Source organism: Callospermophilus lateralis, chromosome 2, assembly GCF_048772815.1.
Source record: "Callospermophilus lateralis isolate mCalLat2 chromosome 2, mCalLat2.hap1, whole genome shotgun sequence".
Lineage (NCBI taxonomy): Eukaryota > Metazoa > Chordata > Mammalia > Rodentia > Sciuridae > Callospermophilus > Callospermophilus lateralis.
In genome coordinates this window covers 211,485,149-211,510,942 of record NC_135306.1, presented here as the reverse complement: position 1 = coordinate 211,510,942, position 25,794 = coordinate 211,485,149, and the positions used below count along the sequence as shown (strand labels likewise).

Here is a 25,794-nt window from a genome sequence, read left to right as displayed (position 1 = left end):
CAAAAAGCAAGACCCAATGTTATGTGATATATGGATTTTGCCAAAGATCTTCGAATAGTCGCTTTAAATGTATTGATTTTATTATACTAGAATAGACTTCAATAAAGTTTATTTTAAAAGAAAACAATTGGTTCCCTGAAAGGAGAGCAGGCACAGAGGAACACAGGAGCAAAAAGCAGGGTGACCTGCAGACAAGTGCAGACCCAGACCAGGACACAACCACGCCAGGAGGTGCTGCCCAGCCGCCTGGCCTGGGGCTCCTGAGAACCCGCGTCACCCATCCAGGTGCACACAGACACACAGGACCTGCTCTCGCGGGGGCTGGATTAGTGGGATCACAGCCCCAGCAGCGAGGGTTCAGTCACACAGAAGGGGAGCTCACAGGCGGCCATAGGGACAGGCAGGGAGTGGCAGGCCCCAAAGGCTGTGCGTGCCCAGGGCCAGGAAGTGTTTCCTGAGGCTCTCCTGCAAGTCCAGGGCCTGGAGGATGCACGTGAGCCAGTGGTGACATGAATACCAGCTCCGCGAGAAGACGAGGGGTGGTACCTGGGAGCAGCTGGGGCCTGGGGCCATCCGTGCCACCTGAGGTGACCTCGCGGAGTGCAGAGAGCACACTGTCTTGGGTGACCCAGAGGCCCGGTCCTTCCCACCCTGTTGGGAGTGGTCCAGAGTGAGCACTTGGAACACACCTGGAAGGCGGGTGGGACCAGGGGCGGGAAGGGTCCCCTCCACACAGAGCTGGGAGTTTAGAAAGCGCCTCCACGTGGCTCAGAAGAGAGAGGAGGGAGCACCCGCCCAGCTGCACAGGGGCAGACCAGAGCCGGGGTGGTGCTCAGGCCAGGGCGGCCATCACCGGGAAGAGGCCCTGGCCAGGAGGAAGGCGGGCTCACCGGAAGCCGCGAGGAGGGTGGGGAGGGGCAGACCAGGTGAGGGAAGGAGCAGCCAGGGAAGGTGTCCAGCGGGGAGCGTGGGTCTGCCCTCGCTGCCTGCCCTCCACCTGCAGCGAAACCCCAACCTGGGCGGGCGGAGGGGAGGGCAGGGAGTGGGCAGCTCCGCCTGGGGACAGCTCCCTGGGCCTGGTTTGTCTCTGCCCCTGGAATGAGCTGAGGAGGAGGAGGAGCAGATACCTGTGTCAGGAAAGGGCACCCGGCCAAACTCGGGGACTCTGGGGGCACTGCAGAGGGCCAGAGGCCCTAGAGGTCCACTAGAGGTCACCCAAACCGGGGGCTTCCTGCTTCTGTGTGCCTGACAGGCTCTCCAGGGGGCTGTGCTGGAGCTGCCTCTCCCCTCTGCCCCCCCCACTCAGGGCAGTGCAGGCCCAGTGGAGAGTCAGGACTTTACACCACTTGGTGGGACCGGTGGGGGCTGTGAGCCATTTCCTCCCCGCAGCCCGGCCAGGAAGGTCCATGAGGCCCACCGGGAGCAGAGCTCCCCACCTCTGCAGTGAGCAGACCCCTCCCCCAGGTGTCACGAGAGGGCCTGTGCAGAGTGGAATGCCCACCCTGGGGCCCCTCCCAAGTGTCCACACTAGGAGGTCAGCTAAAGAAGGTCAAGGTCCAGAGCCTCATAACAGCATCCAGAATGTTCAGGTTTCACCAAAAAAGGCTCCACAGCCCCAGAACCAGGAGCATCTCCACCCCATGCCCATGGCGGTCAGCAGGGGCCAGCAGGGAGAAGATGGGTGTTGCATCCAGCAGAGACAGGGCAGCTGCTGCGAGGCCTGAACTGTAAAACACCAACAGACTAAGAAATAAGACGTCTCAGTGAAGAACCAGAAAGTCCCGGCAGAGAAGCAAAAGTGTGAAGGAGAACCAGGGAAAATCAGAGCTGAGATTACGATAATCAAAAGGATAAAAGCAGCCGGTGCGGTGGCCCAGCCTGTATCCCAGCTGCTCAGGAGGCCGAGGCAGGAGGATCATGAGTTCAAAGCCAGCCTCAGCAAAAACGAGGCTCTAAGCAACTCAGTGAGGCCCTGTCTCTAAATAAAATGCACAATAGACTGGGGACGTGGCTCAGTGGTCCAGGGCCCCTGAGTTCAATCCCTGGTACCCTGCCCCCACCAAAAAAAAAAAAAGAAATAAAAAAGCAAAGACAAAACCCCAGTGGTTGGGCCCAGAGACGGGTGGAGGGAAAGAGCCCAGAGTGGGCATCAGTGCACTGCAGCCGGAGCAGCTGGCCCACACCCTGGCCAGCAGGAGGTCAGCCATAGGGATTGCGGTCATGCAAACGAGGCTCTGACATGGGGCCGTGTGCCGAGGCCTTGGTCCCCAGGGTGGCTCTGCAGGAGGCTGGGCCAGGGGAGGCCTGTGCCCCGTGGGGGATGGGGGACCCGGCCCCTTCCTCTGTCTTTTTCTTCCACTAGGACAAGCCGCCAAACCCCAGGCCCTCAGGCAACAGGGCCAATGGGTCCTGACTGGGACCTCCAAAAGGGAGAGTCAGACCCACCTTATCTCCTCCTAGGTGGCTTATCTCAGGAATTTGTTACATTGACGCACAGCTGATAACTGGAGAAGGGACAGGGAGGCTGAGAGGGCAGTGGAAGCAGCAAGGTGGAGGACATCCCGGAGGGCAGAACGTGAACCCCAACCAGGAGAACCCCAGCAGGCCACTCCAGGAGGCCAAGCATGTGGGGACCAGAGAGCAGGTTGGAAGCCCAAGAGACGGTGTTTGGCCCACTGCAGAAGGATAGCCAGACTGACCGCAGGCCGCCTCAAACCCTCAAGGCTGCAGGGAGCGGGACCATTTCCCAGGGCTGGCAGAGAGGAGTGGGCAGCCCAGGATGATGCACCTGCATCCTGCGGGAGTGCGGGCGAGCCGAGACACCCTGGGAAGGAAGGCTCAGAACCCGTCCCCAGGAGGCCAGGAGTCGGCAGGAGCAACAGAGGTGTCCACTGCCCTCTGCACAGCAGCAGAGCATTCGGCCAAAGCCATCAGGCATGCAGAGGAGCCAAGCACCGTGGTCAACCAGCTGCACCAAGTGGGCACTGGACACTCTGCCCGCGACCGTGGGACACGTCCTCCTTCCAGAGGTCCACGGAGCGTGTATGGGACAGACCTGCCTGGGACAGACCCTGCCTGGCCGACCCAGCCTCATGTGGAGCTCGACAGCGAGTCAGGCCAGGGCTCAGCACAGGGTGTCGATGCGAGAGCCCCCCAGCACCTTCCCTGAGGAACCCCCTCCACATGACCCTCTGGCCAGGAAGGAGCCTGGCTAATTGGCAGCAGCAGAATTCCACATGTACCCTTTAAAAAAAATTATCTGTTCTTTTTAGATGTCCATGACGTGAGAGTGTTTTGGCGTACACACAGGGCGGGCGACTTCAACGCCATGTGCGGCTACCCCGGGGTGTATTCACAGGTGAGCGCAGGAAGCGTGGTCCCACTTCTCCTGTCTTCCCATGCCCCTTCCCGGGTCCTGCCTTCATTCCCCTTTGTCTAACCAGTGAACTTCTATTCCTCCCCGTTACTGGGAGTCAGCGTCCGTCCGTCCATGAGAAAGAACATTCAGCCTTTGTTTTTTGGAATCGGCTTATCTCACTTAGCACAGTTCATCCATTTACCTGCAACTCGGCGATCACTCTTCAGAAAGCCCCAGAAGCCAGGCACAGGGCCTGGGATCCCAGGTTCCAGGCCAGCCTTGGCCACTCAGCCAGGCCCTGCCTCAAAATGGAGTAAAGAGGGCTGGGCTGGGGCGCAGCGGGAGAAACGCCCTTGGTTTCCATCCCAGTGCCCGAAACAAAACAAAACAAACACCTCAGGAAAACAGGGATTTCCTCAGCGAGATAGAGAACAGGGACCAGAGTACAACCCAGACCAAACTGCCCTGGCACTAACTCTGTCCTGGGAGCCGAAGGGCGCGGGGACGGGAGAGGACTCGGCTCAGCCGGAGAAGGGGAAGGGTCCTGGGAGGCGGAGCTGGAGTGGAGCCTGTTGGCAGGTGACGTGGTTGTCTGGATAGGAAATCCACACGCTCCACCCCAATTCAACCAGAGCCAGCGGGTGCTCAGGAAGAGGAGGGTGCAAGATGCCCACCCCGGTGTGACTCGGGGTCGACGCTGGCCACAGTCATGCCGTCACTGGCCTGAAGCACCACCATCCACAGTTGCTCAGATAGCATGGAAGGCCCAGGGCTGGAGGGTGCCCGGCACGTGCTTGCTGAGAACGAAGAGCACCCATGGAAGAGCTTGGAGGTGTGCACAGGGACTCTGTGCTCAAGAGTGCCCCAGCGGAATTCAAAGTAGTCAAGCTGTCGATTCTCCCCAAATTAAGGTTTAATATAGCTTCCATTGAAATCCCAGCAAGAATTTTTGTAGCTGGAGACAGGTCATTCTAAATTTCATACGGGAAGGTGGGGCCTAGACTAGTGTGTTAGTCTGTTTCCCGTCACTGCAGCAGAATACCTCAGCTAATCAGCTTATAAAGAGAAAAGGTCAGCTCACAGTTCTGGAGGTTCCAGCCTGTGGGCTGCTGAGCCTACTGCTTCGGGTCTGTGTCAAGATGGCCCTTCCTGGCCTGAGCCCTGGGTGGAGCAAAGCCGCTTGCCACAAGGACAGGAAGCAGAGTGGGAGGTGGGAGGTGGCACCGCCGGGCACTGAGGGGGCGAGGCAGCTAACTGTGCGTTGGACATAGCTGGCCACCAGCCCCACTGAGGGCACCAGGCCATCCTGCATGCTGGAGCAGCCCTGAAGCCCCTCAGCTGGCCTCACGGGGTGGAACCTGACCAGACAGGGAGGATGAGACTCTGTGTGGCGGTGCACAGAGCGAGGGAGCAGGCCCCTGTGGCGGTCACCTGTGGTGTGCTTCTAGAAAGGCCATCTCCAGGGACAGCAGCAGCAGTGGCTGCCAGGGCGAGGGCACACACAGGGTGGTGGGGACACTGTCCACTGCTGGTGGGCTGCTGCCCTCACCAGCCGCAGACGCAGAGGAAGGGTCCGCAGTCCATCTGAAGAAGCTGCTCACAAGGCACGTTCCCCGTCACGTGAGGCTCCACCGTAGGCGTCCCCACAAGGACCAGAGTCGATCTCATCAGGCCCCAGAGGAAGTGTGACTGACCCCACAGGGAGTTACATAAGCAGGGTCTCTGGGGAAGGCGCCACTGGGCTCCATGGCAAGACGGAACAGCGCCACGGCCCTGGCCTCCAGGTGCCCGTGGAGTGGGCATCTCCCTGGAGCGCCATTTGAACCCTGCACAAGGGGTAGCACTTGGGTGCCCAAGGGCTGCCTAGGGTGCGTCTGCCGTGTGCAGCCTGAGCCACCAGCATGGCTGTCTCTGTCACTGTTAGGCTGTGACGCATTATCACAACTCACAGGGGTAGCAAGCCTCGACTCCGAGGCCGGGGCTCCTCTGACCTGCCTTCTTTTCTGGCCTTCCATATCCTGTATGGGCCACTGTCATGGCTGCAGGCCGCCAGGAGACCCAGCTCCCCTCTGGAGACCTCCCCTGACCTCCTGCAAGTCCCTTTTGCCACCTAAGCTAGCGCCCCAGGCGCCAGGAGGGCGCGCACCTGTGGGGCCGTCCGTCAGATGACGGGGTGGTGTGCCAAACACGGGCGCATCCCCGCTCTTCTGCACACTGCAGCCACAGGAGAAGGGCACGGGCCCATCCCTGGGAACACACTCAGCTGCTGGGACCCAAGGCCAAGACGCAGAGCTGCCAGGGAGACTGAGGCAAAGCAGGTGGGCAGTGGCCACACAGGGGACAGCAGCACATGCTCAGGTTTCCCCAAGACTAGGGACACAGCGGAGGAGGGGCCCTGGGTTAAGGGGACACAGCGGAGGAGGGGCCATGGGGTGGGGGACCTGGATTAAGGGGACAGGTGGAGGAGGGGCCCTGGGATGGGGGGACACGGTGCAGGCAGGGGCCTAGAGTCTCCAGGGAGGACCAGGGTCACAGGAGGCCCCTCTGCACATCCTCGGCAGAGCAGGCAGAGGCTGAGGCCAAGGCCATGGTAGCCATGGAGCGACAAGGCTCTCACAGAGCTGCCAGGTGCAGGCCACGGGAGGGGCCAGGCAGCACGTGGAGGCCGAAAGGCAGACTGGGCTCACCTGCTCCCTTCCCACGTTCTTCGCACCTGGGTGTGTGTTGTGTGTCTATAGGTGTGTGTTTGGTAAGTGCATCTGCATGTGGTCTGCGCTTGTGTTTGTGCATTTGTGAGCACATGTTGCTATGGTTGTGTGTGTTTGCACATTTGTGAGTGTATGTGGTTGAGGGTGTGTGCATGGTTGTGTGTGTGGTTGTGCATTTGCATGTGTGTGGTTGTGCGTTTGCGTGTGGTTATTTGTGCATGATTGTGTCTGTGTGCAGTTGTGAGTTTGTGTGTGTTGTGCATGTGTGATTGCGTGGTTGTGTGTGTGATTGTGTGTTTGCGTGTGGTTGTGCATGATTGTGTCTGTGTGCAGTTGTGAGTCTGTGTGTGTTGTGCATGTGTGATTGTGAGTTTGCGTGTGTGGTTGTGCCTATGTGTGCGTCTGTGCCCCAGGCCGTGGCCCATGCTCTGGGCAGTGCGTCCACCTCTGCCCTCCCGGAGCTGAGCTCCTGGCCCTTGCTGTGCCCTTCCCTCTCCCCCCGTTTCACAACTCTGAGCTGCGCGTGATGAGTGTGCACTGCTTTGCACAGTGCCGTCCTTTCCTGAGGTTTCTCCCGGGGCCACTGCTGGCTGCCGGCCCTGACGTCTCTGACCCTGGCCTTCTGGGTGGGGGAGTGCCCCCACTTCCCTGGGGGCTTGGTCACATGAGGTGGCCCGAGGTTGGGTGCAGGGCTGAGCTGCTGGCGGACCCCCTGGGCCCCAGCCAGGAAGGTGGGCAGGCAGAGTCCAGGAGGGGTGCCCGCATCCTGGGCACCCGGGCTTGTCACCAGGAGGGTGAACACGGGACACCTGGCTGTGGCATCCAGGATGGCTGCCCATGCCTCTGGACTCTCAACATGGTGTCCCAGGCCTGGCCCCAGCCCTGGGGAGAAAGCCCTTCCCCAGGACAGGAAGGCCCAGGACAATCGGCCCTGAAGGTCTGGGGCTGAGGGTGAGGCTGAGCAGCAGGACAGCAGGGCCCCAGCTGCCTCTGTCAGAGGACCTGGGGGCTCGAGGGGCCCGCAGCAGCGGGATCACGCAGGGCTTCTCTCTCTGGGCCTGCCTGTGTCCAGGGCCCGTCCCCGCAGCAGGTGCAGAATCCCCTCTGAAGGCTGAGCCCTGCTCCTCCTGGGCGTGCCCTGCACGAGGTGTACACGTCCATCCTGTAGTGGACAGGGGTTACTTGCCCATTCTGGCTGGTGGCTAAGGGGCTGTGACCCGGGTGTGAACAGGTCTTCCGGCTACGGTGGGTGCACACCCACAAGGGCCTCCTGGACTCTCAGGGTGCTTTCTCCTGGAGAAGCGGCCCCTTCCGTGCGCCGGCCCTGGCCCCTGCACGTACTCCTCTCGTCCAGGGGTCAGACATTCTCGCTGGGCCCCAGTGGCCTGGGATCAACAGTGAGAACATTTGGAGGGACTGTGCACTGTGACCCCGAGGTGGCCCTGTGGTGCTCCAGGTCCCCCGCCCAGGGTGGGAAAACAGCTGTGGAGGGTGCTTGGGCATGGTACCAAGTGCGCCTCCCACTACCGGAGACTCCTGGGGGTCTCAGGGTTGGGAGGAAAGGTCTGGGCTGAGGAAACTGGCTGAGCCATGGTCCCAAAGGAGGACCTGGTCAGTGGATCTGTCCCAGGGTCTGTGATCCTCCACCCCAGATTTATTTGTCGGCACGCACGCACTTGGAGCTGCTCTGAAGGTGCTGGGGACATAGGAGGGTGACAGGTGGTCAGGGGCTGGAGGACTGAGGTATGGGAGCCCTGGGGACAGGAGGAGCAAGACGAAGACCAGGTTCCCAGGAGCCAGAGCCAGGCCTGCTGGTGGGGGGAGCAGGAGACCTGGGCAGACTGGGCGGGTGCAGGGAGACACGGGCTCCAGGCCAGCATCAGCCCCTCTCAGCAGCCGACCGTGTGGTCCTGGCTGTGGACATGGACGCAGGCAGCTGGTGCTCTGGCCAGAGCCATGGGTCTGAGGGGGACAGGACTTCCTTCAGCAGCCCAGGCCAGATCTTGGGAGGAATTCTGTTTGCCCAGTGATTCAGAGAAAACAAACCCGTGCGAAAGGGCTCAAATCAGAGTGGCCCCACCAAAAACCAAAGTCACACTGCTCCCTTTCTCCCTGGTGCTGAGGTGCTGACCCCGCCCAGCCAGGCCAGGTCTCAGCTCCCTCTGTGCCGGGCAGGGAGGCCCCGCCGCGGCCATCGCCCTCTCTGGCCCCCTAAGCGGAGCAGGGAGAAACTCAAGATGACGTCCGCTTATCAAGGAAGTTCCTGGCTTGGTGCAAATCCTCTGGGGAGCCTGCCCCTTCTGTCAACACCAGCCGTAATTCCTCAAAGTGTCAGGTTGCCCCGCTGGGCTGCAAGGGGCCTCCCCAGGGCCAGGAGGGAGCCCGCTTCCTCCTGAGAGCTCACGAAATCACTCTCCAGTTTTCACACAAGCTCTCATCAAACAGGACGTCGTGTCCTCCCGCAAGCCGCTGCCTTGGCAGTCCGAGTGCTGGTCTTGCTGGTGGTCTTGCTGGTGGGCCCATCCCTGGACCCTTGGGCATGCGCCATGCATCAGTGACCGGGAGTCCTACGAGCCTGTTAGTAAACCTGCCGTTATTTCACATGCCGCCATGCAACCAAGAAAGGGGTGGGTGCCAGAGTGGCTCAGCGTGTCTGAGCGGTGCCAGGTGCCGGCCCTGGGAGCAGCAGGCGGGAGCGTCCTGGCCTCTGGGCCTCTGGGCACTTTCCAGGACCAGGATAGCTCAGAGCATGCTGCACTGACCTTGTCCTCTGCCCAGTGGGTCCTACAGCCAAGGATTCCGAGGCATAGAGAGGGTGCAGGACTGGTCCACATGGGCACAAGGGCCATCGCCTCCTGCCCTGGAGGGCAACATGCCAGCCCCACGGAGCCCTGTGGGCCCCACAACGGGGAGCGTGGGAAGCTGCCCACCCCTGGCCTCATCAGACAGAGCCCCTTGCCCTTTGTTCCTGGGCAGGAGAAGGAAGGCTGAGGCCTGGCTAGTCTGGGCATTTTACAGGGCATGGCCCCCAGGTCCTACTGGCCAGAACTGGGCTGACCCAATGTCCTGTTGACCCAATGTCCTGAAAATGAAGGTGACAAGCTGGGACAGTGGGGGGGACCCCAACTTGGGCCTGGAGTTATTGAAACCAGAGGCCCATCCCACTCACCTGGGCCCGTGACAGTTGGGCAGGGCCAGGGTCGGGCAGGGCCAGGGTCGGGCCGGGCCACGGGCCTGGTTTTCCTGACCTGAGCAGTCTTGCTGTTCTGGTGGGGACGGAGAAGCAGAGTGGGAAGGGCACCCTAACCATGCGGCTCTGCTTGAGGGGACTGGGGCTAGTCATGTTCATCTCACACGTCTGAGGGGTGCGGGGCTGACCACTCTGCCCATGAGGAGCGCCTGGCGTCCTGGGGGTCCTGGGGGTCCTGGGACAGATCTATTTTCATCCCCAAGGGAAGCAGGGCCGCTGTATGGGGTCAGGGGCGCTTCCTTGTCCCCCAGGCCCCACTCCCCACCTCTGTGGGGTGCAGGATACCCAGACTTGGCATTCCTTGCCCCAATATGGGGCCCGAAACCAACCGGATCTGGGCTGGCCTGGGGCTTAATCTCCACTGAGTCACCCGGGCACAGCCTGCCAGGACAGAGGGGCGGTTGGGTGCTGGCTTCCTGTCCCGGGGGCTGACGGCAGCATGACCACGATGCTCTGGGACGTGCCCGGCCCCCGCCCTGCCCAGGCCCCAACATTTTCCCTATCTCCATGGTAACTCCAGGGGCCATCGTCAGGGCCACCACCCCAGCCTCCTCGCTGGGCTCCAGCAACACTCGCTTATCTGATCCCGGAGGGAGGGCCCTGGCTCAGCGCTGAGTGGCCTCGGGGCTCAGCGGGGGAGAGGGCTGGCAGGGCTGCTGCCTGGCCAGGTGCCCCACGTACTTCATGTCCTCCAGGGTGAGTGAGATTCCACTGGCCTGGCACAGTCCCTGTCCCAGTGACCTTCCTTTTGCAAGCCCTGGGAGAAGGGCCCTGATACTTAGGGACCAGTCATTGGGCCACACTCTCCTAACGCTGGCCTAAAAACTGACTCTGGCCCCCCCAAAGGCCGGGCAGGTCCTGCCCCAGGGCCGGGAGAAGCCATCAAGGAGCCAGGGGTCACCCAGAATGTGCCCAGGAGCGCTGGGGACAGAGGCCGTGTGGAGCCCCTCAGGACGGGCAGGACTCCCGGGCCCAAACCTGTAGGCCTCAGGGACAGTCTGGGGACCCCCGAGGCCCTACTCCAGGTCTGGAAATGCTCATGATGTGATCGATGGCACCTTCTCAGCCAGAGCCGTCAGGCCCAGTCTGCTAGGGCCCATCAGTAGCTCTCCAGCCCAGTGGGCATCAAGCTCTTCACAGCCAGAGGCCACCAGTGAAGGCAACCGGCCCTCTGCTGCCCAGGGCCTGCGAGGGGCTTGGAGCCTGAGGCCTAGCTGGGTCTTGGGCAGGTAGGGCTGGGGGCTGCCCTGAGGAGGAAGCAGGGTAAGGATGACCCCCAGCCAGGCCTGTGGCAGTCTCAGGGGGCACTGGCCAGCTGGGCAGATGCTGTGGTGTCTCGAGGCACCAGGAACTCATGGGTCAGGCAGCCAGACACAGAAGGTGTCAGGGAAGGTCCCCAGGGGGAGACAGGTGGGGAGAACTCCCCGCAGCAGGACTGGGGGACCCCTGGGAAGCCAGGCCCCACCCACAGACACACCCCTGTCTGCCTGCTGCCGGCTACTGACCAGCCAGCGCCCACTGTTTACCTGGGTGAGGGGGGACCAGAGGCTGGCTCCGCCCACCCACGTGGAGCAACCGGGGCTATAAAAGCCTGCTGCTGACCAGGGTCACTCCTCAGAGGCCGCCGGAGGGGACCTTTCCCCACTCTCCACACCATGGCTGTTGGCTGGAGGAAGCTGGCCCCACTGTGGGCCCTGGCCTGGGCCCTGGCCTGCACCCAGCACACAGGTAGGCTGGAACCTCCAGCTTTCCCAGGTGGCTCCCCAAAGCCCTGGGGGGGCCCCGGCCCCAGGAGGACAATGGCAGCTGAGTCCTCGCCGGGTCCTGGGCTGGCCAAGTGTGTCCATGAGGGGCTCCAGCCATGAGCCCTGCCTGGGCCTTGACCACCCTCACAGTGCCTGGCTTGGTGGGTTGGGTGGGCTCTGGGCTGCCAAGCTTCTGAGGGGAGATGCAGGAGCCCATTTTCAGAGTCCACTCAGGCCTGGTCAGGGCCGGCTCTCTGCCCTTTGGACACCCCACAGGCCTGGTTCACCAGCTCTTGTCCTGTCTGGGCTCCGGGGGTGGCCTGGGGCATGTCTGGGGGTAGGTGTGATGTCCAAAGGGGAAGCGTCCACCCACCCCTGAGAGCACTGGGGCTCAGGGTCCTGAGACTTCTGTGGTGTCCCTGCCTCTGCTGACGGTGCCCCGGGTGGTGTCCAGGGGTGGGAGAGACAGGGCTCCTGGAAGGGCAGGTGCCTTCCCTGACCACCTTCCCCTCCACCGGGCAGCCCCAGAGTCAAAGCCTCGGCTCCTGCCTCCTGCATCTCTCCGAGAACGCGCTGGGCTCCCTGCCCCTCCTGGCCACCCCCTTTCCTTCAGCGTGGCTCTCCCTGGGCTCAGAAGTCTCCCAGGGCTCTTGGAGGAGTGCGGGCCCGCAGGGAAGGACAGGGGTGAACGGGGCTCCCAGGGGAGCTGCCCGTCTCTGCCAGTGCCCCCCGAGTCCCCAGCCCCACTGACCCTCCCAGTGGCCTCCTCCAGCACGTTCCCGGGGCTAGGACTGCTCCCTGATGCTGGGGGCCTGGACCTCACTGGCCCTCCCAGGCCAGGCCTCCCGCCGCCCACTATGGGGTGTGGAGCACAGCCAGGATGTCCTGGCTGGGGGAGGAGGGGGCAGCCTCCGGGGGGTGGCACGTGTGGGTCCCACTCTTTCTCTGTCTGTTCCCCTGGGCCGGCCAATTGTCACCTCACAAGACCCCTGGGCAGCAGGGCACCAGGGAGATGAGGGCCCCCAGCCTGGCCCGAGGACCCCAGGGGCAGTGTAGGACCTGGGAGGTGGGCTCAGTGGAGTGAGTCCACGCTCCGCCCAAGCCCCTCCTGTGCGCGGCTGTGGGTGGGCCAGGCCCCTGCCCCCACCCTGGCTCGGGGGGCGTCAGGCCAGTGTCTGGGGATAATCTGCACATTTGTGCAGCCATGGAGGAGCCAGTCTCCCTGCAGGCCCTGCTCCAGCTGCCCTGGCCATCCTGGCCCATCCAGCCACTGGAAGCACCGGCTCACCCTGGCCCTCAGACCCCTGGCCCCCTGTGACCAGCTGTCACTGAGCCACATCTCTGCTGCCTGATTCCCAGTGGAGTCCCTTCCCAGGATGCGCATTGCTGGCTCTGTTCCCACATCCCACACAGAGGACAGGCCCTGGCACAGGGCAGACACACAGTGACTGAGGGAACAGGAATGAAGGAATGGTCCCTGGAGATGCAGGGCCAGGGTGAGGTGGCCCGGGCCAAGGGCTCGAGGGGGCCAGCAGAGGGAACGCCCCCAGGGGTCTCTCTCTAGCCACCAGCCCGACTCAGACAAAGCCCACGTGGACGGAGATGTCCAGCCCCCAACAGGGCAGAGGGCACGTTCTGCGCTGGCCACCTGCACCTCCCTCCGTCTGCAGGCTGGTGGCACAGCCCAAGGCACCTGTCTGCACGCTCCTCAGGTTTGCCCCCTCTTCCGCAGGCCAGGCCCAGCAGGGCTCTCTGCAACCCAGCCGCGAGCACAGCGCCGACCTCTCTCCCCTTCCAGGGCCCAGCGGTGAGTCTTGGCCTCCGTTCCCTACCCTCGGCCTGCAGAGCACCTGACCCCACCTGGGTGGGCACAGGGTCCCCAGGGGCCACTTGTCTTGGGCTGGCTCTACAGCAGACAACAGCTGTGGCGTCAGAACTTGGGGCCGGAAGACATGCTGGTGGACATCGCCTGGCCAGTCCCTGCCTGGCCTCTCTGGCCCAGCCCCGTACCGGTCATGGGTGGGTCCCTGAAGCTCAGGACTGAGGGACCTCAGGGGCTGCTGCTCCATCGCCACAGGGCCAGCTGGGGCTGGCGCTGGGGGCCGGTCCCTCCGTCTCTCCCTGTTCGACTCTGCTGCAGCGACACGCACACCTTTCAGGCTTTGGTGCTGGCTCTGGAGGGTGGCCAGAGGTTTCAAAGCGAGGGTTTGGGGTGTTTCAGGTCAAAGCCCCGTCTGTTCACCTTTCCCACACCAGTCCAAACCAGGAGCAGCAGTGCCTAATCTAATCTCCTTGACCCAGGCTTTTTTGCATCCCAGGAGCAAGAGACCCCACATACAAGCAGCAGGTTCTGGGCCCTGGGGCCGAGAGGGCCAACAGCCCGGGGCTCTGCAGCGGGGAGGGATGGGAAGGCCCGGGAACACTGGGTGTGGGCCAGGTGCAGCGCTCGGTGCAGGTCTCCACAGCAGCCGCCAGACTGGGCTTACAGAGCTTGGATCCGCTGGCCCTGACCCAGCTCCTCAGGGCAGCGGCGTCCCTGGCTCCTGGAGGCCGTGTGCACATCCCGTGAGCTGCTGTCTCCACAGGTGACCCCCTCCTCAGGATGACTGTCACCCCGCCTCTGAGGACCATCCCTGTGGTCCAAGGTGAGCAAAACCCGAGGCTGGGAAAGAGGTGCGGGTCCCTCCCTCACACCTGCAGGGGCTTGTTGGAAGGGGAACCCCCAATTCCAGGTGTGAGGAAGCATTGGAAAATTGTCCCAAACTGCCATGGCCGGTTCCCAGAGTTCCCTGGGTGCAGAGGGGACCCCAGATGCCTTACCCTGGGCAGCAGCACGAGGGGGGACTCCAGGGGCAGGTGGAGGGTCATCCCTGGTGGGTGCAGTGGGCGCAGGGCAAGCTCCTCCGAGGCCTCGCTGTTGCCCTGCAGCCCTGAACCGGGCCCACAACGGGCGGGTGTGCAGCACCTGGGGAGACTTCCACTACAAGACCTTCGACGGCGACGTCTTCCGCTTCCCCGGCCTCTGCAACTACGTGTTCTCTGCCCACTGTGGAGCCGCCTACGAGGACTTCAACGTGCAGCTGCGCCGCAGCCGGGCGGCCAACACCACCACACTGAGCAGGGTCATCATGAAGCTCGATGGCCTGGTCCTCCAGCTGAATGAGAGCTCCGTCCTGGTCAATGGCCACCCGTGAGTCTGAGCCCCGGGTGGCACCCTGTGGGTGATGGTGGGGTGAGCAGGGCGTCACCTTTGAGGGAAGAGGCACGGTGCTGGCCAGGCTCTCTGGGCCCCGCACACAGCCACCTGCCCTCGGGGCCCTTCTCGGTTCCTCCAGAACACCAGGGCCTCCAGGCGCCCTTTCCTGTCACTCACAAGGCTGGGGACCCTCCTGGCGGAGACCCCCTCCTCGCCCTGCCCCTGGGCGCCTCAGCCCCACCCTCTCTCCTCAGGGTCCAGCTGCCCTTCAGCCGGTCTGGGGTCCTGATGGAGCGCAGCCACGGCAACCTGAAAGTCACGGCTCGGCTGGGCCTCGTCTTCATGTGGGACCAGGACGATGACAGCCTCCTGGTGAGGCTGCGGGGTGGGGAGGACAGGCCTCCTGTGAGGACAGGGTGGCCCTCTGGGTGAGGCTGGTCAGGCGGGATGGATGGGCTTCCCAGTGGGGGTGCACACCTCCTGTCCTCCCAGGGCCTGGCCTGCCCTGGTCGGCTGTCCAGAGGGTGGAAACGGCCCTGGGCCAAGGGGGCAAGAGGATGAGACCCTGCCCCACAGGGGTGAGGGGCAGGACCAGCAGAGCCCCTGGGGTCTGCCCCCACAGAGGCAGCCCTGCTCAGGGCTGAGCTTCCTGCAGCTCCTGGGGGGCCTCATGCTGTGTCTCTTCTGGGACACGTTCCCTCTGGGGATCGGTCCCTCCCTCCTGGGCATCCTGGGACTGGCTCTGATGTCTCCTCCCATTCCAGCTGGAGCTGGACAGCAAGTTCGCCAACCAGACCTGTGGGCTCTGTGGGGACTTCAACGGCATCCCTGTGTTCAGCGAGTTCTTTTCCCACGGTGAGGCTCCTGGAGGCCGCCCGTCCCCTCCTCAGCTCCGTGGAGGCCCATCTCCCAGAGTCCCACAGCACCTGCCAATTTACTCTCACACCGCACACATGTGCCTGACCCGTGCACAGGCGTGTGCACATGCAGACCTGCTCACAGGCACGGTTCTAGCACACACCCTACACACACGTGCGCAGACACACGTGCCCACTCAGTCCTGGCGTCTGCCTGCCTCAGGGGTGCGTGTGGGAAGCTGAGCGCCAGTCAGGACCCTGTCCTCCGTGCTGCTGCTCTGGACAGGGGCCCAGGACCCGCAGCCTCCCTGGAAATTCGCACCTGCTTCCTCAATGCTCGCGTCGTTGCCACGAGAAGTGGTGTTCCAACTGTGGCTGCACAGCCAGCCTCCCTGACCGTCCCCCAGCTGCCAGGCGCCCCCCAGAAGGGTTGTCCAGTCAGGGGCATGGAGCCTGCCCAAGCCTCCAGCTGCCCCTGGCCAGGGAAGCGCAGGCTCACTTTCAGCCCCTGGTGCAGCCCAGCCCAGCCGCAGGATCAGTCTCCAGGCTCCTGCTACTTCCTTGAGTCATTTCAGACCCCCTGAGTGTCCCAGGGTGGGCAGGATGGGGAAGCCCACCTGGGGGCTCTGGCCCTGGGACTTCATTGCCTGGGTGCTGGGCTGAGGGTCCGGGGCCTGCAGGAAGAGCCAGCTCCCTGTTTCCTACAGATGTCAGGCTGACCCCCATCGAGTTTGGGAACCTGCAGAAGATGGACGGGCCCACGGAACAGTGCCAGGACCCAGCCCCTGCACCCCAGAACTGCTCCACCAGCTCCGTAAGCCCCAGAGTGCAGGGCAGAGGTGGGGAGGGGCTGTGGGTGTCGCAGGGCATCCCCGAGCCTGGACTCCTGCCTTGCCCCAGGGCATCTGCGAGGAGCTCCTGCGAGGCCAGCTGTTCTCGGGCTGTGCGGCCCTGGTGGACGTCAGCAGCTACGTGGAGGCCTGTCGGCAGGACCTGTGTCTCTGTGAGCAGGCCGACCTACCCAGCTGCATCTGCCACACGCTGGCCGAGTACTCACGGCAGTGCGCCCACGCAGGAGGCCTGCCCCAGGACTGGAGGGGCCCCGACCTCTGCTGTGAGTGCCCAGCCCTGCCCTAACCCCCAGTGCCCATTCCCACCACGCTGTCCTGAGGGAAAGGAGCTGGCTGTGACGACCTGTCCGGTGGCCCTGCAGACCAGACGTGCCCCCTGAACATGCAGCACCAGGAGTGTGGCTCCCCCTGCACCGACACCTGCTCCAACCCCCAGCGCTCCCAGCTCTGCGAGGACCACTGTGTGGCCGGCTGCTTCTGCCCTGAGGGTCAGTTGGGGGCCCACCCCTGCCAACTCAGGCACAGAACCCCCAAACACAGATGCCTTCTGGGTGCCAGGTGGCTATGGCTGGACCCCAGAAAAAAGACCCCTCAGACCCTGCTGGGGGTGCCCCTGGGCCTCAGGTTGGCTGGGCCCTGGGGGTACCTGTGTCACAGCTGGCCTGCCTCCTGCAGGGACGGTGTTTGATGACATCGGCCAGACTGGCTGTGTCCCCACGTCTCAGTGTTCCTGCATGTACAATGGGACCTCCTACGCTCCAGGGGCCAGCTACTCTACAGACTGCACCCAGTGGTAGGTGCCTCCCTGTCCCCAGCCTGCCGAGGGCCAGTTCCTCTGGGAGCTCAGGGCTGGGCCTGGGTTGCAGGTCTGCTGTGGCCTCGCAGCCTGCCCGAAGCCCCGTCTGGAGGGGTGTGGCAGGCCTGGTGCCCTGGGCAGCACACACTGTGCTCCTTCTCCTCTGCTCCTAGCACCTGCTCCGGAGGCCGCTGGAGCTGCCAGGAGGTGCCGTGCCAGGGCACCTGCTCTGTGCTGGGCGGCTCCCACCTGTCCACGTTTGATGAGAAGCAGTACACCGTGCATGGGGACTGCAGCTACGTGCTGACCAAGGTACGGCCCTGGGCACCTGGGATGGCCAGCCTCCCTGGGCCCCCCCAGCCTGGGCTTCACCAGGGGAGACCATGAGGGAGTGCCTGGGTCACTTGGATGCTGGTTGGAGTGTAGTGGCCCCTGTCCAGTGCCCTGACCCCTCTGACCTTGCATTTGCGTTTTCAGTGGCTTTATTTTTAGAGCAGTTTGGGGGTCATTTGTTGGTCGGGCAGAAAGTGCATTGAACCCCAGCTGCCCACCTCCCCGCCCAGCTCGCCCTCTTATCATCTTGGGTCAACGTGGTGTTGGCCACCACTGAAGAGCAAAACCCACGTACCCTGGTCCCTGTGTCGTGGCCGCCAGCAGGCTCTCTGGGGAGGTGCATCTGTGGGGTGGACGAGGCCTGGCGTCCTGCATCCACCATGGCAGTGTGGTGGGGAGCCGCTGCCCTGGATGTCTGCTCCCTGTCCCTCTGCCGGCCCCTGGGACCCCTGGTCTGCCTCCCCCAGGGCCTCCCCAGCCTCCCCCAGGACCTGTTTGGGGGCAGTGCTTTCCCTCAGATGGTGAACAGAGATTCCTCCCTGGGTGCCTGGCTGCACCCTCAGGGCCTTCTAGCAAGGGGCAGTGTGGGCTGGAGGACAGGGGCGAGGCCGATGAGGTGAGCACCACGTTGCTCCCCACAGCCCTGCAACGACGATGCCTTCACGGTGCTGGCCGAGCTGCGCAGGTGTGGTCTGACCGAGAGCGAGACCTGCCTGAAGAGCGTGGAGCTGCGCCTAGGCGGGGGCCCGACGGTGAGTGTCGCCCGCGGGCAGGACAGGGCGCGACCCCCACTGCCAGGCTTCTCCGCCCAAGCCCTGATCTGGCCACAGCAAGTGGACGCTCTGCCCCAGCAGGCCGTGTCCCTGCTCGTCGGTCCTCTGAGGGACCGTCCCTAAGTGGAGCAGCTCAGTGCCAGCCCCACCTGGCCCCAGGAAGGAGGGACACACCCCTGGCCAGCAAGGTCTCTGCTGGACTGACACTGCCTGGTTTTTACGTTGCTAAAAGCACGTGTGACCCTCGGAAAGGTCAGACTCAGAGCGAGTCAGGGGCAGAGCTCAGGGTCGCCGCCCTGTGGGCTGTGGGCACACTCCGCAGCCTCTGCAGGGACCAGGGGGCGGTGGTGGAGGCCGCCCAGGCCCCCGCTGACTCGCTGGCTGCCCGCAGGCTGTGGTGGTGAAGGCCAGCGGGGAGGTGTTTGTGAACCAGATCTACACGCAGCTGCCAGTGTCCACAGGTGAGGGCCCTGGCCCACTCCCGCCCTGGGGCTGCCTGTGGGTCCTGCCCGGCACCTCCCAGTGAGACCCCTGTGCTGTGTCCGCAGCCAACGTCACCCTCTTCAGACCCTCGACCTTCTTCATCATCGCGCAGACCAACCTGGGCGTGCAGCTGGCCATCCAGCTGGTGCCCACCATGCAAGTGTTTGTGCGGCTGGCCCCTGAGCTCCGGGGGCTGACCTGTGGTAAGAGGTGGCACCCCGGGGTCCTCGCGCCCACTCCGTCCCTGAGCCTGCACAGGGCCTCGACATGACTTTCCGCGCCAGGTCTCTGCGGGAATTTCAACAGCATCCAGGCCGATGACTTCCGGACCAACAGCGGGGTGGTGGAGGGCACGGGTGCCGCCTTCGCCAACACCTGGAAGACCCAGGCTGCCTGCCCCAACGTGAAGAGCAGCTTTGAGGACCCCTGCTCGCTCAGCGTGGAGAATGGTACGTGGCCATCGCTGGCTCCCTGAGGACCACTCAGGGGCTGGTGCACCTGTTTGGGTGTCTCCTGACTCTGTCCTGGGGTACAGCTGTCCCCGCCTCAGGCTAGTGGTGAGCTGGCCATCATGTGGACTGTCACCCGAGAGGTGAGTCTGGGAAGAAGGAATGGGGGGCAGAGCGGAGCCCAGTGTGTCTGCCGGCCGGTCGTCAGGCCTGGAGGAGCCTCGGGCCGACCAGGCTGCTCACCTGCTGTGGCTGCAGCCTGCAGCTCTGGGGCCGGCTGCAGGGTGGAGGGGAGTACGCCCGTCTTCCTGCGCTGCTGACCGTCCAGCCCCTGCCCGGGCAGGCGTTCAGCCAGCAGGTCCTGGCTCACTTGCTCTCCCTGTGTGGCTCACCCCTACCCAGAGAAGGGGTGGAGAGGTCTTGTCACGTCCGTCCCTGGTAGTGGCTACCCACGTCCCTAGAAGGTGGTGGCACTGGGGGGCTGGGCTGGGGACACAGGAAAGGAGAGAAGCAGTAGCCGTGGTGCCTCCAGGCCTCACGGCCCTTCTGTGTCCAAGTGCCTGCTCTATCTGCTGCGGGCAGGAGCAGCCCCGGGTGGGTTGCCCAGGAGTGAGCCCTGCACATCCTGCCTCTCGCCCACAGAGAAGTACGCCCAGCACTGGTGCTCACAGCTGACCAGCACTGACGGCCCCTTCGCCCAATGCCACGCCACCGTGAGCCCCAGCACCTACTATTCGGTAATGCCCACCCACCACTCCTGCAGTCAAGGTCCTGCCGCTGGGCTATGGGGACGCCCCCAGGGAGTCAGGGGACACTGAGAAGGGGCGCTGGGCAGCGAGCCTTCTCGGGACCGTAACGGCCCAGCAGGCCCCAGGCGTGGGTTCCAGGACCAAGCCGGTCCCTGGGCTCTGTTCCCATGGAGGTCATTCACTAATTCTCCCCTGACTCATGCACTGGGCCTGCCTGGGACTCCAGCCCTGTACTGGACGCAGGAGCTAACCCAAGCAGGGAATCAGTCGGGGCACGGGCTGGACCCCCTGGGCCACAGAGATAAAGGGCTAAGGTCTTGCTGCAGCCCCCAGTCCCATGGGGTGGCCAGCCCTGCATGGGGCTCTGCTCAGCTGCACGTGGGGTGTGAGAGAGGACCCAGGGAAGCATCCCAGGAGGCCAAGATGGGGGCTGGCAGGGGCTGGCAGGGTGGGGGACATTGGCCACATGTGTGCTGAGTCCCTGACCCTGATGGCTCTGGCCCCCAGAACTGCATGTTCGACACCTGCAACTGCGAGAAGAGCGAGGACTGCATGTGCGCGGCCCTGTCCTCCTACGTGCAGGCCTGTGCCGCCAAGGGCGTGCTGCTGCGTGGCTGGAGGGCCGGCGTCTGCAGTGAGTGCCGGGCAAGCTGGCCCCTCCCCCTCGCCAGGCCTCAGAGCCCCACTCCCCTCAAGGGCCGTCCTCTGCCCAAGGCCATCACAGTCTGGGGCCCTGTCCAGGAGGCCTGGGCCCCTGACTACCCACTGCTGCCCACCTGGCTGTGCCCATCAGCATCCTGAGGTTCCCTCTTCCTGGCTTCCTGCAGCAAAGCCCACAACCACCTGCCCCAAGTCAATGACCTACCACTACCACATCAGCACCTGCCAGCCCACCTGCCGTGCCCTGAGCGAGGAGGACGTCACCTGCCATGTCAGCTTTGTCCCTGTGGATGGCTGCGCCTGCCCAGAGGGCATGTTCCTGGACACCTCGGACAAGTGTGTGCCAGCTGCCAGCTGCCCCTGCTACCACAGGGGCTCCATGGTCCCCAACGGCGAGTCTCTGCACGACAGCGGGGCCGTCTGGTGAGATGCGCCGCAGGGGTGTGGGACAGGGCTCACTGTCCAGAACACACCTGCTGACCATCCCCTCCTCACAGCACCTGCACACAGGGGACGCTGACCTGCATCGGGGGCCCAGCGCCCACCCAAGGTGAGCTCGGAGAGGGGCATGGCTGTCCTCAGGCCCATCCTCTCCAGGGGAAGCCCTGAATGGCTCCTTTGTCCCCCTCCAAGCTAGGGGGCAGCGGCAGCTGACTGGCCTCTGTGTCTAGCGCCGTCTGAGCCCTGGGCTCTGCCCGGGTTGGCGGAGTGACGCACACCAGTGTGGCACTCCACACTCCCACCACCTGCACGGGCAGGCTCCTCCGTGTGCAGTGGAGCCTGGCTGGAGGGGCTTAGGGTCCCCTGCACCCCTCCTTTTCCCCAGTGTGTGACGCACCTATGGTCTACTTTGACTGCCACAATGCCACACATGGGGCCACCGGAGCTGGCTGCCAGAAGAGCTGTCATACCCTGGACATGGCCTGTGTGAGTGACTGGTGGCCCCAACAGTCTCCCTGATGGTAGCCAGGGTCCCTCAGAGATGCTCCTGGGGGAGGGGGCAGCCAAGCTGGGCCAACCGCTGGTCCAGGTCCTTGGAGGACCCCTGCCTGCTGACTGGGCTCGCATACGCTTGGCCCCATGGAGGACGACGCAGGTCCAGGCAGCTGTCCCCACCACTCACTGTGTCCATGTGCCCTACAGTACAGCCCCCAGTGTGAGCCGGGCTGCGTGTGCCCCCCGGGGCTGGTGGCCGATGGGAGCGGGGGCTGCATTGCCGCTGAGGACTGCCCCTGCATGCACAACGGGGCCAGCTACAGGCCGGGGGAGACCATCTGGGCAGGCTGCAACACCTGGTATGTGGCTCAGCGCCCCAGGGGACGGTCCTTGTCAGAAGCCGAGGAAGCCCTGGCCAGGCCCCGGGCCGACACACATGGCCCAGGTTCTCAGGGGGACTCTGGGCGGCCCAGGCCACGAGACCCTCTGGGCATCTGTTGGTCTACTGGGTCCTTCCTCTTGGGGAGGGGTGGCTGCCAGGAAGCACCGAGGGTCCCCGAAGAGCCCCTGGAAGTACCCTGACCTGACCCCTCGTCCTCTGCAGCACCTGTGAGAACAGAATGTGGCGGTGCACAGAAGAGCCCTGCCCGGCCACCTGTGCCCTGTACGGGGATGGCCACTTCCTCACCTTCGACGGCCAGCGCTACACCTTCAGTGGGGACTGCCAGTACACGCTGGTGCAGGTAGGTGGTCTGCCACCTCTGTCCATAGCCACGCCCAGCCCTGTGGGGCAGCTGCCCTGGGGGCTGCAGGCCCACCCGAGCCCCGCCCTGACAGCCTTGTCTCCCCAGGACCACTGCGGCGGTAATGGCAGTGCCAAGGACGCCTTCCGTGTGGTCACCGAGAACGTCCCCTGTGGTACCACGGGGACCACCTGCTCCAAGGACATTAAGATCTTCCTGGGGGTGAGTGAGGGGCACAGCTGGGGGGGGCACTCTGGGGGCTCCATGGTGGCACGGAGCACCTAGAGGGCAAGGTCCCCCAGGGCCTAAGGGACGCCTTGCCTCACAGAGCTATGAGCTAAAGCTGAGCAGCGGGAAGGTGGAGGTGGTCCAGAAGGGCGCAGGCCAGGAGCCGCCCTACACGATCCGCCAGATGGGCATCTACCTGGTGGTGGACACCGACGCAGGCCTGGTGCTGCTGTGGGACAGGAGGACCAGCATCTTCCTGAGACTCAGCCCCGAGTTCAAGGTGAGGCCGAGAGGGGGCCCCTGCTGTCGCCCCTGCTGGGGGCCATGGGACATACAGGAGGGGCAGAGGGACAGAGTCAGCAGAGAGAGGGAGAGATGGGGTCTGAGAGCAGATGCAGGGGCTGAGCCTCCGGGCAGCAGCGAGGAGGGAGCCCCTAGTGTGTGAGTCCTGCAGCGTCCCAGCCCAGGGGAGGGCAGGCTGCGGATGCCCTCAGCCTGGACACTGGGAGTCCAAGCCAGGTGCAGGCTGAGCTCCCAGGAGAGACCTTTCTGTTGCAGCTTTGGGCAGGGTGTCCTTGTCAGGTGACTGGGCCACTCCCCATCCTCTGTCATCATGTAGGCCCTCCCTGGGTGCCTGTGTCCACATCCTCCCTTGCATAAGGACAGCGGACATTGGGTTTAGGGCCCATTCTACCCCAGTGTGACCTCAACCTACCACACCTGGAAAGGTCCTCTTTCCACTAAGTCTCCGTCCAGCCCCAGGACTGAGTCAGAGCCACTGCCCAGCCCACTACAGTGCTGACACACCAGGCTGGCTGCTGTGGCCCCAGCACAGGCAGGAGGCTGGAGGGAGGGCAGGCTGTGGTTGCCCCTGGAAAGTTCGCAGTCTCTGACGCTGTGTGGGCCGCAGGGCGTAAGCAGGGCCCTGAGGCCACCCTGCAAACCCCGCACCCCTCCCCTTCTGGGGGATCATCCTGCTGGATGCTCAGGTGGCATGGGCTGAGGAAGAGGCTCTGTGCCCAGGCTCCCTTCTCCCTGTGCTTCTGCAGGGCAGGGTCTGCGGCCTGTGCGGAAACTTCGACGGCAATGCCCTCAATGACTTCACCACACGGAGCCAGGCCGTGGTGGGTGACGCGCTGGAATTTGGAAACAGCTGGAAGCTCTCCCCGTCCTGCCCGGATGCCCCGGTGCCCAAGGACCCCTGCACCACCAACCCTTACCGCAAGGCCTGGGCCCAGAAGCAGTGCAGCATCATCCACAGTGCCACCTTCGCCACCTGCCATGCCCATGTATGGCCAGCCAGGCAGGGCAGGGGGTCTCTGGGCTGAGAAGGGACCACGGGCAATGGTCCCAGGAGGCAGAGGGGACAAGCGGGGGAGGGCAGCATCAGCTAAGAGCGCAGAGAGCTGGGGCTCGGGGGCCCATGCGGACATGCCACAGTGGCCAGGCTGGTGCACTGCTCCTAGCAGCCGTGGCCTGAGTTCTGTGGGGTGTTGCTCTGAGCACTGCCCCAGAAGCCCCAGGCGGGCAGGAGCCTGTGGGCCAGGTGGGAGCTGGCCTGTGGGCACAAAGGCAGTGCCGGGAAACCACTGTAGGCCATGCATTTGCTCTCTTGAGCTCCAGTGGAAACTGGCCCAGGTCAGTGGCCACAGGCCAGATCCTCCAAAAGCCCAGTGGCTCCCGGGAGTCTGAGGCCCGTCTCCCTCAGGTGGAGCCGACCATGTACTACGAGGCCTGCGTGGGTGACGCGTGTGCCTGCGACTCGGGGGGAGACTGTGAGTGCTTCTGCACCGCTGTGGCCGCCTATGCCCAGGCCTGCCACGAAGCTGGCGTGTGCGTGCCCTGGAGGACGCCGGACGTCTGCCGTGAGTACACGGGCCAGGGGCTCCAGGACCCGGGGTGGCAGCGCTCAGCACCGTGTGCCTGGCTGCATGCATTGTCCCTGGAGGAGTAAGAAGGCCTCCAAAGAGGAGGGAAGGGGTGGACAGGCGCCCTCGGGTGGAGCTCTCAGCAGAGCTTCCGCCTGGTCCAGAGAAGCCCCCGGGGACGAGGGCCCAGCTGGGCTGCTCTGGCTGGAGACCCTGCCCTGGCGCCTCCCCTGGTCTGGCCCGCCCGGGTCTGTTTAGAAGGCCCCAGGTGCAGGCCGCTCTGACCACCCTCCTTGCCCCCCCAGCGCTGTTCTGCGACTACTACAACCCCCAGGGGGAGTGTGAGTGGCACTTCCAGCCCTGCGGGGCGCCCTGCATGCGCACCTGCCGGAACCCCAGTGGGCGCTGCCTCCATGATCTGCGGGGCCTGGAAGGTGGGCAGGGGACGGGCCTGGAGGGGTGGGAGAGGCCTGAGGCTCTGCTTCCAAGGCCTGGGTACCCTCACGGGCTGGGCTCTCCTGACCCCGCCAGGAGCCCGCCAGGAGCGCGTGGCCTCTGCCTCTAGTGCACGGTGGTGTGGCGGATAAGGCTGAGGGCTGGGCCCTCCCGGGGTGGGGTGCCAGCCGACGGGGCTGGGACTCAGTCCTCTCTGCGCCACAGGCTGCTACCCCAAATGCCCACCGTCGGCGCCCATCTTCGACGAGGACAAGATGCAGTGTGTGGACAAGTGCTCAGCCCCCACACCGCCCCCACCCTGCCGCCTCCACGGGAAGTCCTACCGGCCCGGGGCCACCGTGCCCTCGGATAAGAACTGCTACTCTTGGTGAGCCCCTCGGCAGGAGGCCACAGAGCCTAGAGCCCGTGGGGGACCCAGGGCCATAACCAGCAGCCCCTGGGACTCGTGCTGCGGGACCCAGAGGGTGCCCTGGGCCAGTCTCTGGGGGAGGGCCTCAGCTCTCAGGGGTGGTGTCTGCCATGATGGGCCGGGGGCTCCTGGTCTGGGCTCTGGACCACGGCAGGCATTTCTCAGGGGCGATCCCCCGGATTCCCCAGGCTCAGAGGTGAAGCTGAGTGTTGGTGCTTGTTGGTCGGGGGACTCTTGGGATGCGGGGACCGGCAAACAGGCGGGGTAGTGGGGGAGCTGAAGCCAGATGCTCTGCTAGGGACCCGGGGGTGGGCAGCATCGCCATGGTTGGGTGGAGCACCAGCAGCTCCTGGGCCCCCCACCCAGCTGCCACTTGTGTGGACTGGGGAGTCCTCAAGAGGGTGGGACCTCGGGAAGCTAAGTTTGAAGTCCCAGGCCTGGGCAGGGACTCCACCCCCGGCAGTGGATGGCCGAGGGCAGGCTGTGCTGGCGCCCGTGCCCCAGCCCTCCTTCCCTCTCCCCAGCATCTGCACCGAGAACGGCGTGCACTGCGCCTACGACAGTGGTGGTAAGCAGCCGTGGCCTCCTGGGTCTGGGGTCTGGTGGGGAGGGTCTCCGCCTCGCCTCAGCCATCTCACGGATGGCTGCTGTGCTCCCACAGCCTGCGTCTGCACCTACGACGGGCGGCACTTCCACCCGGGGGACGTCATCTACAACACGACAGACGGCATGGGCAGCTGCATCTCCGCCCACTGCAGGGCCAACGGCACCGTGGAGAGGAGGGTCTTCACCTGCAGCCCCACCACCCCCAGGCCCCCGACCACCTTCTCCTTCTCCACGTCCCCACACAGTAAGGACAACGGGTGATGGCAAAGGGCCCTGGGTGTCCTGGGGGGTGTCGCTCTCCCAGTGGACTGGCACGGCTTCTCTTGTTGGAGGTCAGGTT

At 64.3% G+C, this 25,794-nt stretch overlaps 1 protein-coding gene across 1 annotated transcript in view; it reads left to right on the top strand.

The window, feature by feature from the left end:
• Positions 1 to 10,971: 10,971 nt before the first annotated feature.
• LOC143390596 (mucin-5AC-like) overlaps positions 10,972 to 25,794 on the top strand; it is a 29,352-nt gene continuing 14,529 nt past the window's right edge. Inside the window, 30 exon segments of the mRNA XM_077108616.1 lie at positions 10,972 to 11,044; positions 12,794 to 12,868; positions 13,647 to 13,706; positions 13,990 to 14,251; positions 14,512 to 14,629; positions 15,022 to 15,112; positions 15,822 to 15,928; positions 16,015 to 16,228; positions 16,328 to 16,453; positions 16,641 to 16,755; positions 16,935 to 17,073; positions 17,736 to 17,846; positions 18,259 to 18,328; positions 18,416 to 18,553; positions 18,635 to 18,799; positions 19,442 to 19,536; positions 20,056 to 20,182; positions 20,376 to 20,631; positions 20,706 to 20,758; positions 21,035 to 21,135; positions 21,352 to 21,503; positions 21,749 to 21,887; positions 21,996 to 22,109; positions 22,216 to 22,395; positions 23,165 to 23,404; positions 23,824 to 23,980; positions 24,289 to 24,417; positions 24,644 to 24,806; positions 25,373 to 25,416; positions 25,510 to 25,698. Coding sequence (XP_076964731.1) covers positions 10,972 to 11,044; positions 12,794 to 12,868; positions 13,647 to 13,706; positions 13,990 to 14,251; positions 14,512 to 14,629; positions 15,022 to 15,112; positions 15,822 to 15,928; positions 16,015 to 16,228; positions 16,328 to 16,453; positions 16,641 to 16,755; positions 16,935 to 17,073; positions 17,736 to 17,846; positions 18,259 to 18,328; positions 18,416 to 18,553; positions 18,635 to 18,799; positions 19,442 to 19,536; positions 20,056 to 20,182; positions 20,376 to 20,631; positions 20,706 to 20,758; positions 21,035 to 21,135; positions 21,352 to 21,503; positions 21,749 to 21,887; positions 21,996 to 22,109; positions 22,216 to 22,395; positions 23,165 to 23,404; positions 23,824 to 23,980; positions 24,289 to 24,417; positions 24,644 to 24,806; positions 25,373 to 25,416; positions 25,510 to 25,698 — 4,003 coding nt within the window.